At 60.6% G+C, this 15,814-nt stretch overlaps 1 protein-coding gene across 8 annotated transcripts in view; it reads right to left on the bottom strand.

Moving 5' to 3' along the window:
• The window catches only part of MAPK8IP3 (mitogen-activated protein kinase 8 interacting protein 3), a 41,293-nt gene that overhangs the window by 11,900 nt on the left and 13,579 nt on the right, over window positions 1-15,814 (bottom strand). For 2 of the 8 annotated variants that reach the window (XM_065924004.1, XM_065924007.1), the window contains exons 2-9: window positions 15,676-15,796; window positions 13,300-13,370; window positions 13,027-13,118; window positions 10,493-10,516; window positions 8,483-8,534; window positions 5,256-5,499; window positions 4,992-5,094; window positions 4,647-4,765 (exon numbers count right to left, since the gene is read on the bottom strand). In XM_065924004.1, coding sequence (XP_065780076.1) covers window positions 4,647-4,765; window positions 4,992-5,094; window positions 5,256-5,499; window positions 8,483-8,534; window positions 10,493-10,516; window positions 13,027-13,118; window positions 13,300-13,370; window positions 15,676-15,796 — 826 coding nt within the window. Of the gene's footprint in view, window positions 1-4,616; window positions 4,766-4,991; window positions 5,095-5,255; window positions 5,500-7,222; window positions 7,326-8,389; window positions 8,535-10,492; window positions 10,517-13,026; window positions 13,119-13,299; window positions 13,371-15,675; window positions 15,797-15,814 lie in introns of those variants that run through there. The other 6 variants (XM_065924002.1, XM_065924003.1, XM_065924005.1 and 3 more) reach the window with 6 other exon arrangements.

The raw sequence follows: 15,814 nt of genomic DNA, 5'->3' as shown, positions 1-15,814 counted from the left end.
CATGGCTCTCAGTCCCTGGGCCTGGGGCAGGCATGGCCCTCTCTGCTCCCCCCTGCCATCAGGAGGGCCACCTCCCCCCGCCACCCCACGTGAGGCCAGCCTGTGTGTGGGGGTGTGGTGGATGCTGGGCATCCAGCCTCACAAGCACCCCAGAGTGGGTGAGCTCCCAACACGGACCTGGCCTTGGGGGTGGGGGGCCTGGCCAGCCCAGGTCTAGGTGAAAGGCAAGACCTCGGGTCAAGGACAGCCAAAAGACCAGGGCCCTCTCCTTTGCCAGGAGGAAATCGCTGAGTCAGGATGGGATGGGGTGGCCCTTCTTTGTGCCAAACTGCTCCCCACTACCCAGCTGAAGACCTGATGAAATGATACTCTTCCGTTTGGCTCACTTCACACAGAAAGAAATGGTATAGTCACTTGACAGAAGGGACAAGTGATGGAATCTGCTGGAGGCACTGTCATCGCTGCCTCCAGAACCTGGTGTTCTCCTTCTCAGACCTCTTTCTACAAAGACATCACCTTTTAAAAAACAAAATCTCGACCGCACTCCCCATGGTCTTGGGCAACGTGCTCCAACCATCACCTTGAAAGCATCCACGTGGAGACGCCCCACTGTTTGCCGCGGCTCCTCTGATAGGCGTTTCGAGCCAGGGCTGTGCAGACACCACGGCACACGCACGGGCTCCTGTGGGCACACTTGGCCCTATCAGAGGAACAGTGGTCTCGCTCCTGCAGGCCCCGCCGGCCTCCACATCACCCGACAACTCCCACCAGCAGCACAGACAATATCCGCTTCATTTTCATCAATTGTTTGAGGAGAGAGTTATCGCTATACTCTCATGGTCCATTTCCGTGTTACTCCTGAAGTTGAGCAGCTTTTCAGGTTTGTGGGTCCTGTGAATGTCCTACTTTATCCTCTACTCATTTCCGGCTGTATGTCACGTCTTTTAATGTTAATGATGGAGACCATATGTAAATAGGCTTTGGCCATGAAAAGAGGCACAGATTATGAAAATACTCTCTGATACCCTCTTTCAGTTCTATTATCCTTGTATTTTTACGTTTCGATCTTTATCCACCTAGAAATTAGTTGTGTGCATGGTGTGAGGTTAGATTAGACTTCATTTTTTCCAAGTGGCTATTCAACGAGTACGGTACATATGCTGAGTCAGCCACAATCGGGTACCTTCTGGCATCAGTGATGGGGACCGGGCTTCCCGTCGCTGACACGTCCTCCAGCTGAGCCGGACTCTGGGCATAAGAGCAGAGCCCCAGCTCACCCATCCAGCTCATCCATGGACCAAGGGCAGGCCCATGCTCCGGGGCTCGGTCCATGCATCCCGAGAGCTCTCCACCCTCCTCAGCTCCTCAGGGCTGCCTGCCCTGCCTGTGCCCCTCGCACTGAAGCCTCCAGAAAGGCCCCCAAAGGCCCGTCGCCCCCAGGAGTGGGGTCTCGTTCCAGCAGAGCTGAGTGGTGCCCGAGAGGCCTTCCACCCGACAAAGTGCCGGGACTCAGGGTCCTACCCCAGCTGAAAGGACGGCTCTCCCTGCAGCCCCTCAGAGCAAACTCATCGGAGGTGCTGGTTAGGACCTCCCGCGGGAAGATCAGGTCAGGCACTCCCGGTCCAGGCAACAAGCCCCAGGAGCCCTGTGCGCATCACACTGGGAGCCGGTGACCCACCTTCACCTACTGCTTCAGTCCTGTGGTTCCAGGTAACGCTCACTGGTGTGCGGTTTACAGGGAGTGACATCCAGGGCGGTGCCGCCTGAACCACAGGAGGTGGCCAAGCGCCACAGCATCTGCCAGCCCCGGGGGCAGCGAGGTGGGAGGGCAGGGATGGCCACACGGCGAGAGTGGACCCACCGTGGGCGCGGCAGCTGTGGGCGCGGCGTGGGGGCCAGCTCTGCAGCTGGGGGCGCGGCGTGGGGGGCAGCTCTGCAGCCTGGGGCTGTGGGGCAGGAGACCTGGCCAGTGCGAGGGATCGACATGGGCAGACCACCTAGCGCCACCAGGTAGCGAGGAGGCCTGTGAGCTCCAGCGATCTCTAAGAACCAGGGGAGGTACCACAAGTGAGGCAGAAGCCTCAGTCCCGACAGCCAAAAGGGAGACAACCCAAATGCCCCTCGGTGGCTGAACAGAGACATGAAGTGTGGTCTGTCCATGCACTGGAATGCTATTCAGCAGCAAAAAAGGAATGAGATCCTGATATGCTCCTACGCGGATGAGGCTCAAAGGCATTCTGCTAAATGAAGGCGGCCAGATGCACTGACATGAAATGTCCAGGAAGGTGTGTTGGCAGACGGAAAGTAGAACAGTGGCCCAGGGTCGGGGGATGTGGTGGGACCTGTTTTGGGGGGGCAGGAAAAGTGTTCAGAAGTCACATGGTGAGGAGTGCACAGATCGAACTCATGCTGAAGGTGGGTAGATCGTGTGGCGTGGAAATCCCACCTCCGTAAAGCTGTTGGTCGGGGCAGGGCCACTGCCTGTGCGGGGTGTGAGGTCAAGCCCTGGCTCTGCCTACCTCACCCTTGTGACCCTGGTTTCCTCCTCTGGGACATGGGCCACCAGCAGTGTGAGGGGTCGACGGCGGTCGTGCAGAGTGTACTGGCGTCCCTCTTCTCGTAAGGACCGTGATGAGTGCAGGAATCTTGCCACATGCCCCAGAGGCGTGGGGCCCAGCATCGTCCCTGAGACCTCCGCCATCAGTGTGGCCAGGAGCGGGCCTCTGCCGCCGACAGGGAAGCGCACAGTGTCCTGTGCCTGCACAGTTCCCGAGCACGCCGGGCCCTGCTCTGAAAGCTCTGCCACGCACGAGGCTGCCCCAGCCCCTCGCAGCCTCCCCGGAGGGAGGGCGCTCCCTCCAGTGACCGCAGCTGGATCCAGGTGCCTCCTCCCAGGCATGCAGGCCTGCTGCCTGTCCCTATGAGTCCACAGCTGTCCCGGGGGGCCCACGTCTAGGAACCTCTCCTGAAGACATCACTGGACACTCGGGCAAAGACCTAAGCCTGCAAGTGGCTATGAGAGTGGAAGTTGAGCAGTACAATTTAGAACCAAGGTGGGACCCATCAGGTCATTTGCAGTCATGTGAAGGTAAGCTAAGTCTTAGTCATTCAGGGGAATGTTACGATCAGCCACAGAGAACCGGCCGGACGTAAGTGGCCGCCCCACACCCTGGGTGCACGTGCTGGTGAGGCGATCTCTTATCACAACACGGCGGGGGCAGGGGGCTGCTTTGGTGTTATCTCTCTTCTTGGCAGGGTATGATAATTATTTAACATTACTACCAGCATATACCCTTTTTCCAAAAATGAGAAAAATGCCTAAAAATTAAATTTATATGATATTAGCTGAAATATGTAAAAAAAAGTAGAAGGATGTCAAAATATTAAAGGTGATTGTTCCTAATTAGTAGATTTTTTTGAATACTAATAGTTTTGTACATTTAAAAATATGTATTTTTATATAATGCTTACAAGAAAGATTCCATTTAATATACTTATTGCCCAGAGTGAGCATCCTTGTCTTATCCCTAATCTTAGAGGGGACGCTTTCAGCCTTCCTGCAAAGTGTGAACATACTCCCCAGTCCTGCAACATGAAACTCAGTGGTGAGTTTCACGTGCTGTGTTTCACCACCCTCCGATATACACAACTGTGCATCCACAGCTGGGCACAAGCCGTGCTGCTGCTGAACCCCCGGTGCCCACCCCGAGTAAGAGTCGACTGGTGGGAACCACTAGACAGAGAAGGCGGGGCTGTGCTGGCTGAAAACACCAGCTGGGCCCTTTGTCTGCAGGTCAGGCCTAGTGGTGTGGGCAACTGGCAGGCTGGCTAGGTGGTGCTGTCCACACAGGGACCCACTGTGGAGATGCCCCGAGTGCCGTGGGCGTGTCTGTTGGGGGAGAGACAGCAGCAGCAGGACTGACAACAAAAACTCCAGGATGCTGGACAGCCCTGCCTGCTCGGGCAGCAGCTGGTCAAACACCACACCACACGTCAGAAGGCAGGGCTCCCAGATGCCGCTGGAGGATTGCTACCAGCCCATTGGCCACACGTCCAGAGGGAGCAGCTATGCCGGCTCCAGCTGCTGCCCCAGCCCGAGGAGAAATGAGAGGACCTTCCCCACCCCAGGGGACCACGGCCCCGACGCCTGCCTCGCTGGCTCGGAGTGGGATGGACGCTTCAGGGACGAGGCCGCCTCTCCAGGCTCCGCTCTGGACCCAAGCCGGGCCTGGGGGTGGGGCGGAACCTGGGAGACTGTGGGACTTGCCACCACTGCCCTGAGGGCCCCAGCCTGACCTCTGGGCTACACGGGCTTTCTCTACACCATCTGAGACTTGTGGAGGGTGCTGACTGCCTGGGTACATTCCTTGAGAACTGGAAAAGCTGACAACGGCCACCCTCCCAGAACATCTCCTGAAGGTGGGAGGGGCTCGGCGCAGGGGCCACTGAGGACTCCCGGGGACAGGACTGTTTTTGGGGTGACGGTGTCATCTGCAATTAGTGGCTCAACTCCGTGAGCACCGCAAACCCCGCAGGGCGGCACACTCCACATTTACAGGTGGTACAAAGAACTTCCTGGCTCACAGAGACTCCGCCCTCATCACAAACAAGAGCACCCACAGCAGGCCCGGGGACGGATGTGTTACCTAGCAGGTCGGCCCCTTCATCCACGTCTCCGATGACCTCGGAGCCTGCCGTCGACAGCTCGTGGTACAGGGAGTCGGTGTTGATGCCGAAAGCCTTGTTCACGATTCCCTGGGTCGGGCTGCAAGGACACGCGGTGATGGAGGCCAGTGAGCGGGCAGCACCGCCGGGCCAAGCGTGGGGATGCCCCTGCGGGGCCGTAACGCTGGCACCGCTGGCGCAGGGGCGGGCGTGGCAGGTGGTGGGTCAGCGCCCCTGGCGTTCTTCGCCCCCCCCACCCCGAGAGGCTGCGGGCACCTCCCTCAGGGGCACCAACCCCCGGCACGGGCTCTGGGTCCAGCGAGTACCTGCTGCCTGTGCGGTCCAGGCGGGGCTCCCGGCCCATGTCCAGCTCTGGGGTGGAGTCGATGATGTCCTGGACATCGGACCACTCGTCACTGCTGCCCATGCCTGGCGGACACAGTGGAGCCTGGGTTGGGGGTGGCCGGGGGCTCCTGGCACCCCCTGTGGCTGCCCTGGGGTCCCCTTCTCCGGAGACCCCAGGCCAGGCCAGCGTGGGTGGGAGGGTCAGGGGAGGGTTCTTCTGGGGGGCCGGCGGCCGGGCGCGGTACCTATGCTGACGTTGCGCATCTCCTGTGTGACCTGCACCTCCATGTTGCGGCTGTTGCGCTTCTCCCGCGCCCGCTTGCTGTTCCTGGAGCCGCTGTGGTCGCCCAGCGGCTGCGGGCCCTCGCTGAGGGGTGTGACCGCGGCCGAGGGCACAGAGGACGTGGGCGTGTTGGACTTAGTCCCTGTGGTGCTGGGCGTGGCCGCCGCTGAGGACTGGCCCGACTCGGACATCTCGTCCTGCGGACACTGGGGCCAAACACAGGGAGAGGGAGCTTGAGGCACAGGCCTCGGCCCCGGGAGGCCGGGCGGGCGGGTATCGTCCCCTGCCTCGAGGCCCCCTCACTTGGGGTCTTTGCCACTCAGCTGCAGTAACACAGCACTTGGGGCCGGAGCGAACGGGACAGGGGACACTTCTCTCCCTCCGGGCTGATTCCTCCCGTCACTCGGCTCGTCCGGCTGCAGCCTCTGGCTCTCCAGGGGCAGCTACAGCTTATTTAAAAGGCTTCCCCAGGCCTGACATGAAGTTATGTGGACAGGGCCAGTGACCTCTTGTAGCCAGAGAATAGACAGAGCTAAGCCATAGCCCGGGGCAGGGCAGAGGCCCCCCAGTTGGGGAGGGGGCTGCAGAGGCCAGCGTGCCTCCTGACAAAGTTAACGCTCCTCTGCGAGGCCCTCAAGGGCAGACCTCTCTTGCCCTGGCCATAGTCAGGGGCTGTGACGCCCCGATCCTGCCAGTGGTGGCCCCTCCCCAACAAAGAGACACCAGGGGATGAGCTTCACTTAACCTCCACGGCCCAGCTGAACCAAAGTTTGCCTTCGACACCTGCGCAAATGCAAACAAGTTGAAACCCAACTTCCACAGAATGGGATGTCCCCCAAATATTTCAGGAGTACAAAAAGATCAGATTAGTAAAAACTGCCATCAACTGTCAACCTTAAGGATCTCCCTGGAGACAGAACACGCTGTCTGAATACTGTGCTCCCCTCCATCCGTCTTTCCTGGGGAACCTCAATAGCAGTGGCCCCTGATCTTCTGTGAACTGAGCCCAGGATCCCACAGTCTCTCGTCTGTGCAGAGAAGGGGCACAGTCTCAGGGCGGGGGACAGCTGCAGAGGCCCCTCCAGGCACACGTTCCCCCTGGTGCTCCCAGAGGACCTGACGGTGGGCGTGTGGCCTTCTCCGTGAAGCTGGAGGGAAGCTGGGACTCCCGCTTGTAACTAGGCAGGGCTGACTGGGCTCCTGGGGCCGCCTCCAGGTGACCGGGGGTCAGAGCTGGTTGGGAACCTCTGAGATCTGCCTTGCCCCGAGCAGCCTGGTCACCCCGGGTGCCACCCCTCCTGGGCTGAGGCGCCTCCACCAGGAGCCGCACATCTGCGTCACCGCTAGGAGGGGCTTCCATCCTGCTGGCTATGTCCCCAGGGGACACCACACCCCACAGGGCACAGGACGGCCCCCCAGCCAATCACACTTGGCCGCGTTGCCAATGGGCTGCGGTGAGAGGTCACCGGCAAACACTTTTGATTTGGGTTTGGGCTCAGCAGGCTAGGGCCAATTTGTAAAGGACAAACCCCTTCCTCCTCACAGCACCGTGCATGTTGCAGGCCTCTGTGATGGCCCCGTGTGCACTGCCTGCCTACGCGACAGAGGCGCCCGAGTGACCCACGGGGAGGGTTCCTGCTGGTGCCTGAGGAGGGCAGTGCGTGAGGCTGCTGCCCCGGGATTTCACAAGGACGGGGCACCACGTGAGCCCACGCCACATGGAAGCGCACATTTCCAGACCACCTGACTCGACGGCCATGTGCCCTTCCTGTCCGTGACTTGAACGCTTTTGCTCCCTGGGCCTCCTGACCCTGGAGATCGCTGCGGGGCGAGGCGGCATCACCAGGCCTCCCTGGCTCCCCGAGCTGTCTGTCGCCCTACAACAGGCCACCACTTACCCACAGGACACTTCCCCTGGCCACCACTTACCTAAAGAAACCTGCCAACCTCTAACACCAACGTGCAGCAGTGGCCTCCAAATGCAAAGAACCCACATCCCAGCGGCCGTGCCTCCCATGAGGAGCCACAACTGTTTGGTTAAAACACTGAAAGTACAGTACATAAAAACAAAAAACAAAACAAAACAACAAAGCAAATTAAAAAATTAGGAAAACCTGAAAACCTACAGCATAAAATAAAAAGAACTTAAAAGTAATTGTTAAAGGAAATCAAACAAAACACACCTATGAACTAAAACAAAAAGACTATGGTTTATTAAGAGAGGACGATCCAGACAACGCAGGAGGAGAGACGTGGTGAGGACATGAGGGGCCGTCCGGGAGGCCCCCCACCCTGCAGCTCTGAGGCTCACCTGCCCAGCAGGAGCCCCGAGGAGCCCTTCTGCCCAGACCCCACTTGCCAGCGGGACCCTCAGTAACTGGAGGGTGCGAGGCTCACTCCGCAGAACAAACGCAGAGAAAGTGGGGTCATTTTCCAACGCAGCTGGTGGCTGGCAGCCTCCTGCAGCCCGGCCGCGTGCTGCAAGGCCGGGGGAAGCTACAGGAAGGCCTGGGCCCGGGTCCACCCCCCGACCCCGAGGCCAAGGGCTCTGCCGCCCACGGGCACCCTCTGACGGCCTGTGCAGGGCATCACCAGACCCAGGGCGGCCTCGTTTCCCCCAAGGTGGCCTCCTCACGGGCAGGGGGGCCGCGGCCTGCTTTCTCCAGGCTGATGCAGTCCATAGACCAAGATGGGCAGACAGTGCCAGGGGAGCCCTGCACAAGTGTCTGCCCTTGGCCTTGCGGGACCCCAGTGCCAGGGGTGGGGGGCGCTCAGTAAGCTGGGCAGCCCGGATGTCCACCTTCTCAAGCTTGGGTCTGGAGGTCATCGGCACAGGCAGGCCAGGGAGAACAGCCCAGAGGAGAGAAGCTGCCCCCGGCCTCTGGCCGTCTCCTGGCTGGAGCGCAAACCTCGGACGCCAGGACCACGCGCGGGGAGAAGCCTGGTCTGGGGTGTGGTGAGGGATGGTCACTGTGCTCAGCCCTGCCCTGGGCTCGCCCCAGCGCAGGCAGCGTCCCGTGGCGGCCGGGACCCATGCGGACCACACCCCCCTGGACACTGGGGCAACGCCCGCACTCCGCGGCACGGCTACGGAACCTGGTAGCTAGAGCTGAGCTGCAGCTGGCCGAGGTCGCTCAGGCGCCAGTGGTCCCCCGCAGGCGCGGGCTTGCCCCCCATCTGCGCACGTACCGAGCCGTCGGCCAGGGGGAAGACGCTCAGGGACGTGGGGCGCTCCTTCCTGCTGAAAGGCAGAGAGAGGACAGGGAGGGGTTAGAGGACGGGCTCCCGAGGCAGGGCTGCAAGCCCCTCCTGGACGTGCGGGTGTCCAGGGTGCAGCCAGGGCTGCTCCCCCCGACGCCCCCGCCCAGGGCTGCGTGGGCTGTGACCGTCTGGGCCGGGTGTCTGAGACTGCTGACCCCGCTGACTGCGGCCAGGCAGACTAGCCTGCTCACTTGCCCAGGGCACCTCCACTCCGCAGTGGTCCCTCGTTCCATCCCCCGTCGCAGCGTCACCACCCCTTCCTTTGCATCCACTGTAAACAGACGCCTGTGCGGCAGGGCCTACGGTGGCCCTGTGACTTCACCAGAGGCACGCCTGGCTTCTCCTCGGCCCGGCTTCTGCCTCCAAGGGTCAGGAGGGGTCAACCTTTCTCCCCTGCTGCATGTCCCGTCACTGCTCTCAGGAGCCCTGGGTCTGGAGTAGAGAGCTCGAACGCTCTGCTTTTTTCTCACTCCCAGTGGTTCTTCCTTTTAAAGCTCTGCAAGCAAACTGGGAATGTCCAGTAAGCTGGGTGGAAGCTCAGAGCCACCTGCCGTGGCTGCTCAGTCCCTGGAAGACGTTCTGGGCTGTTAGTGGCGAGGGCACAGAGCCAGGCCCAGGGTGGTGCAGAGTCCATGCTGCTCAGAGCCCAGTCAGGCCAGGCGTCTGGACCCGTCACACAGGCACTGAGGTGCGGGTGGCAAGGCCGCCTCGGGGGTCCCCAGGGGCTGGTTCAGAGGCTGGGCTGTCTGGAGGGAGGTGGGGGCTTCTTCATGGCTCCTGGTGGTGCAAGTGGTGGACAGGCAGGCGGAGCGGCCAGGGGCACGAGTCCAGGCAGGAGGTCTCTGCCGGGGTCCCCCACGGCTCCGGGGCTGGCACAGCTGGGGTCCCCATTTCCTGCCTGTCTGTCCTGCTCAGGAGGACGCTGCCCTGCAGGGGCCCGGCTGTGCCTTCTGGGGCTCTTCTGTGGGGGACAGAGCCAGAGGAGGCCTGGGGGGCTGGACGTCTCCTACGGACGATCCCCAGCGCCTCCTCTGTCGGTCCTCATCCCCCAAGACAGACAGCACTTTCTACAAGGTTCGGCCATTGCTTAGAAGGAGCTCAGACAGCAAGCTAGGCAGGCTGGGTCCGCGGATCCATCACAATGCTCTCCAGGGCTGTTTGCTGGCCACAGGCCCTGGCCCCGGGTGTCCAGGGAGGCAGCACAGCCTGCAGGCTCCTCCCTGGGGCTCCCATGCTGCTGCTCCTCCATGGGGCTCCTGTGTGGGGGCCTCCTCTCCTCAGGCCCAGCTCTGACCGGGGGCTGCATACCCCGGTCCTTCAGGCCAGGCTGTGAGCAGGTGCCACGGGGCAACATGACGGTAGGGGCAGCAGGGGCCACCTGCCTCCCAGGTCGCACTCTTCTCTGTCACCCGCCTCCACAGCCCTGTGCACGCACGGACATGGCCAGGCTCAGCTCCCCAACGGAAATCCTCATGAGGGATGAGTCCCGCGTGCTCTCCCCTTCGAGCCTCAGGAGTGTTTGCTGGGGATTGTTGTTGGCTGCCAGCCAGAGCCCTGTCCAACGCTTGGCCACCACGTCCTCCTGTTTCAGCCCCACAGCTCCCCCGGGGGACGCCGATGCTCGTCCACCCCCAAGGCTCCAGCCTGAGAGGGCCACGCGGCTCACAGGCGGCATGCCTCTGGCTCTGGGCCAAGCGACCGCACTGGGCTGCCTGACGCCGGGCGCAGGGTCTCCACCGGCACCCGCCGCCTCCTGGGGTGTGGACATGAGGTCCGGCTGCGCCGGTGGGGCCTGCACCGCTCCCTTCTCTGGGACCCACCCACTCTCCTCAGCTGCAGGCCCTGTACACGTGCGTTCGGAGCCTCCGATCGACGTGCGACCCCGGCGGCCGTCCAGGCTCCCCCAACCCAAGGCCTGGGGACGGCCGTGGGCTTTACCTTCTCCTCCAAGACTGGCGAGGACTGCGGGGCGGCAACACACAGGTGGGACGGCAGACGGCGGGGGCGGCAGACGGCGGGGACAGCACACGGCGGGGACGGCACATGGCAGGGACAGCACGCAGTGGGGGCGGCACACAGTGGGGGCGGCACGGGGCGGGGGTGGGGGGCGAGACAAGAAGACAACATTAGAGGGCGACGTCAGAGCTGGGGGCACGTGTGGGCACACGGAGAGGAATGGGCCCCACGGGGACAGACAGACGTGGGACGTGCAGACGCCTGCTCCGGACGGACACAGGACACACAGACACACATCCTCTTGGCTTGGACGGCAGGCGGCGCCCACTCAGACAGGGTTGGGGTCGAGCGTCCTCCCCAGACACCCCAGCACACACGGTCACACCCGCCACGTTCGCGGCTCAAACACGCTCATCAGTTTTATTCTAGACATACAAGGTCATGACACCAGGCCAGGTGTGGCGGAAAATGGCTGAGGCTCAGGGGCCAGCGCTAAGGAGGAGGCCCTCCTGGGGGGGCCCCAAGGGATCCAGAGTTGCGGCAGGACGGGGTGTACCCTACAGAAAAGCGGGCCTCCCCTCAACCTGCCATACGGGCCCCAGCGGGATGTGCTCCCTCTCCTCTCATCAGGGCGCCGCCTGGACACGGGGCCACATCTGTTCACCTCAAGTCCGCCAGGGGCTGTCAGACACACACGGGGCCCCGGAACCTCTCAATCAGAGCCCAGGTCCCGGCGGGGCTGCAGGGCAGCAGAGCCCGGTTCTACACGCTGCCGCAGGCACGAGCAAGCGAGGCTGTGCCCTGTGGTGAAGGTGACGCCAACGGCGGCCAGCCAGCTGGCAGGGCGACAGGCGCGGCCCAGGCATGGCCCTGCCCTCAGCTTCCCACAGAAGCACTGCTCTGGCCATTCCCCCCAACACACACAGGAAGGCGCTTCTTTACCTCCAGGACAGAGGGGGTATGGGCAACAGCCCCCACATCGCTTTCTGCAGGCAGGGGTCTCCTCCCTGGGGCTCTGCTTGGGAGAGATCTAGCAGAGCCCGAGAGCCTGGAGAGGGTGACGGTGAGGCCACACCCAGGAGGACGGGACAGGGGCCCCAGAACTACAGAGGGAGCCCCCGACTCGAGGCTGGCACTTGGCGCGGTCGCTTGGGAAGTCCCTCCATGACTCGTGGCAGGTGTGAGGCATCTGTGGTGTCAGGCAGCGGCAGCCTGGAGATGGACATTGCCCACCTTCAGACAAACCTGATCCGGAAGCAACATCTGCAGAGGCTGTGTATCTGAACAAACTCTGGTACGTATTCCCTCGCTGAACTCACAGAGCCGGGGTCACATAATGACACCTGACACCCTCTCCTGGGACGCTCGCATTTCCAGAAAGGAAACATCCTCAGCAGCTGGAGCCCCTCTCCCCACTGGAAGCAGCGAGACCATCTGAACACAGGCTGGGGGTCCTGGCGCCCATCCTTGCCAGGTTCTGCCAGGACTTGCGGACACATTGCACTTTGGTTTCGAATCTGAGGACTCAACAGCTGTGCCCACCACACTGGGTGAGGGGCTGACAGGTCCGGCATGGATGGGCCTGAAGTTTCTTGATTGTAGACATCATGCACCAAGGAGGTGGGCGCTGAGAAACGGAGCCTTTACCGGAGGGACCAGGGGCTTTAGGCATTCACAGAGGGAACAAAGGGCCACAGCTGCAGAGGCAGCTCCTTTGGGGGCGGGGCACGCTGGGGCCCAGCCTGAGGCCCCTCCTCCTTCCTGCAGCCTGAGAGCCGTGGCCCGCACAGGCAAGGCCTGGGAGACCTCTGACCGCGCGCTCCCCGGGGACGGGGGTGTGCTTCTGTCCTGACTGAAGATGGACCAGGAGCCTGGCCTCTTCAGGTGTCTCGGCTCCCCGAATGAAATTGGTGCGCGGTGCATAGCTGTGTCTGCTGGTCCCCAAGGTGAGGGGCCACCCCACTCCTACAGCCAATTCTCGCAATGCAAGCTGGTTGTGGCCGACGAAGTCAGTGCAAACACACACACGCATCTCACAGGGAGTCTTCATCCCCCACCCATCCTGGTGGATCCTGTTTCCTTTATGTCACAAAAGAGAAGACGAGGCGCAGAAGCATGTGGTGAACTTTAACACATCGCAGAGGACGAGGCCAGGGCTGGGCACCTCCCGTTCCTGCTGACCGGCCCCAGGCCGGGCGTCTCCGCCGGGGGCGGAGAGGCTCCTGGTGCCACCCCAGCTGGCGTCCTGTGCATCAGGTAACTCACACTCTCATGCTCTGCGCACACCTGCAGTGACTGCCGAGTGCTCTGAGCACTGGTTCTGAGGCTACAAGTAGATTTTCCCGAGTAGGCGAATTCACCAACCACGCGGTTCCCCCGGGCCCTCGTGACTGCCCGTGGCCCCGTATCCCGCTGGGCGCCTCCTAAGCACACAGCCCCACTCAGGCCACATGTTCCGATCAGACATCCCCTTCCTGAGCCTGGGGTCAGGGCGCTGGGGTGCAGCTGGCTCCTACCTCCGCCCTGGCAGGCTGCCCTCCGTCTGGCTGTTCCCCCCGACCTGCTGCATCTTGGACCTCTCGATGTGCTCCACGTAGGTCTGGATCATCTGTGGGGACGACACGTCCGTGTGAGCGCTGCCCGCCCGCCCCGGCTGCTGCTCTCAGGGCTCCGACAGAGGAGGAGGCAGAGTACAGGGACCAGGCGTCAGCCGCGTGGGGTCCACGGCCCGCCAGTTCAGCAGGGGCACCCCGGGAAGACAGAAGGCGGCCAGGCTGGGCAGCACCCACCTCCGTGTGCCGCTGGTGCAGCGCGTTGTATTCCTTCTTCATCTCCGACTCCCGCTCCTCCAGCCGGGAAACTGGAAGACACAAGACACCCGCCTCTCCAGGTCACAGCCTGCTTCAGGCTGGCCTGCCGGGGGCAGAGGGCTGCAGACAAACCCACGTCTGGCGCCCACCCTGGGAACACGAGCAGGCGGGCCCTGAGCACCATCGATCCTGCTCCGAGAGGGCCAGTGGGGGAGACTCGCACGGGCCTCAGTCAGCAGGCAGCTCCCAGGTACGGGCGGAACCCACGGGCATGCTGAGCTGTGGCGAGTGTGGACAGGAAGTGAGCGGGTGGTTCGTGGACAGAGGCTGAATCTGGAAGTAACCAGCCTCTGACACACATTCAAGAGAAGAAAGTCCAAAACACAGGGTGGAACACACCGTGTCCCTCACTTGGACCCGGGGCTGGAGAGACGGGGTCACGACCACGCCATCGCCGGGCTGCGGCACTGGGATGGCCCTCTGCATGTTCTGGGAGTGCCCGGACCACCTAGAGGGCCACCCCAGGGCCACCAGGCCACAGACACCCTGTGCCCCGGGCCTTCATTCCAGCCGCAGCCTAGCGGAACTCTGTGCAGAGCACGGGATGGGGCACCCTTTCCCTGGTCCTGACTCCTGGCACTGACCAAACGGAAAATTCAGAGTGTGGTGTGGAACTTATATGTGTTTTCCTTCTAAGAAAAGATGTCCTGTGCGCTCAGTCATGTCTGACTCTTTGCAACCCCATGGACTGTAGCCCGCCTGGCTCCTCTATCCAGGGAACTCTCCAGGCAAGAGTACTGGAGTGGGTGGACATTTCCTTCTCTGAGAAAAGGTGAAAAGGTTTCATATGTGAAAGTATTCTAAGCAAAGGGAGCGTGAAGGATTCTGTGGAGTTACAGAAAGGGTGGATCTATGCCAAACTGAAACGGGCCCCTGCTTGTTCCCGCCCTGCAAAGACGTGTGTGTGTCTGTCTGTGTCTGTGTGTTTGACTCTACATGTCTGTGTGTCTGTGTCTATGTGTCTGTCTGTATCTGTGTCTGTCTGGGTGTCTGTGCATCTATGTGTCTGTGTGTGTGTCTGTCTGTGTCTGTGTCTGCATGTCTGTCTGTGTGTCTGTGACTATGTGTCTGTCTGTATCTGTGTCTGTGTGTGTCTGTGTCTGTCTGCATGTCTGTCTGTGTGTCTGTGACTATGTGTCTGTCTGTATCTGTGTCTGGGTGTGTTTATGTGTGTGTCTGTGCATCTATGTGTCTGTGTGTGTGTGTCTGCATGTGTGTGTGTCTATGTCTGTGTGTGTCTGCATGTGTGTGTATGTCTGTGTATGTCTGTGTGTGTGTCTGTCTGTGTCTGTGTGTCTGCGTGTGTGTGTGTGTGTCTGCATGTGTGTGTGTGTGTGTCTGTCTGTGTCTGTCTGCATGTGTGTGTGTATCTGTCTGTGTGTGCATTGCCATGGCCACCGGTCACCCACACTCTCACCTACAGCACCTCTGGGGTACTGGCTTCAGCAAATGGCCTTCATGTCTTGGTCTGGGATATGATAGACCCAATCACCAAATCTTTTTTTTTGTTGTTAACTTTTCAGAGGAATGAAGGCACCTGTTATCCAAGGTAGTGAAGTAAGGCAGCAAACTCGGCCCAGCCTCTATTACAGAAACCTGAGATTACAGGGGTCCTTATAACTTTGACAGTATAGTTTTTTTTCCCTTAATATTTGCTTATTTGGCTGTGCTAGGTGTTAGGTGCGGCATGTGGGATTTAGCTCCCTAGTCAGGGATCAAAGCCGGACCTCCTGCACTGGGAGCTCAGAGTCTTAGCCACGGGACCACCAGGGAAGTCCCTGACAGTATAGTTTAAACATTGACTTCTAAAGCTAAAATAATATTTTTTATTAAAAACAAAATGCTTTTCTCGCCTCTCCTTGCAACGGAGAGGGTGTTCCCATAAGCACCCTCCTGGGCCAAACCTTCCCCAGGAACTGTCCCTACAAGCGCACCCCGTTTCGGGGGAATACCCGCCCCCCAGGAGCACTCACGGGAGCCCCAAACCACCGCTGGGGAGCCTGTCCTGAAAAGCCACACAGAGATCACAGACCGCTGCATTTAGGGCCAGACTGCAGCATTAAGCAAACGTGCTCTGTCATCAGAGGGACCTTATTTACGTACTTTATTTCCACAGAGGAGTTGAGGCCATTGACAGACACACACAGCCGTGTAAAGAGAGAAAACAAATAACTGAGGGACTCACAATGAAGATGAAATGCGGCTCTCATCGCTCAACCCCCCCTCCCATCTGGGGCAGGGCTGAAGACAACAAGTGCGTTCAAGCACCATTTCCTCCCTCTGGCTCCGACTTACTCTGATCTGCATAGTTTTTGGCCTTCAGTTCCAGCTGGCGGGTCTGGAACTCGTAGTGTTCCACCTGGATTTGCAGCTCTTTCTTCTCTTGTTCCAAGGCATCTTCAAACTCAATAAATTTCTATATGTGCAAGGAAGA

This window comes from Muntiacus reevesi, chromosome 2, assembly GCF_963930625.1.
Source record: "Muntiacus reevesi chromosome 2, mMunRee1.1, whole genome shotgun sequence".
Taxonomy (NCBI): Eukaryota; Metazoa; Chordata; class Mammalia; order Artiodactyla; family Cervidae; genus Muntiacus; species Muntiacus reevesi.
This window is presented reverse-complemented; position numbering and strand designations above follow the sequence as displayed.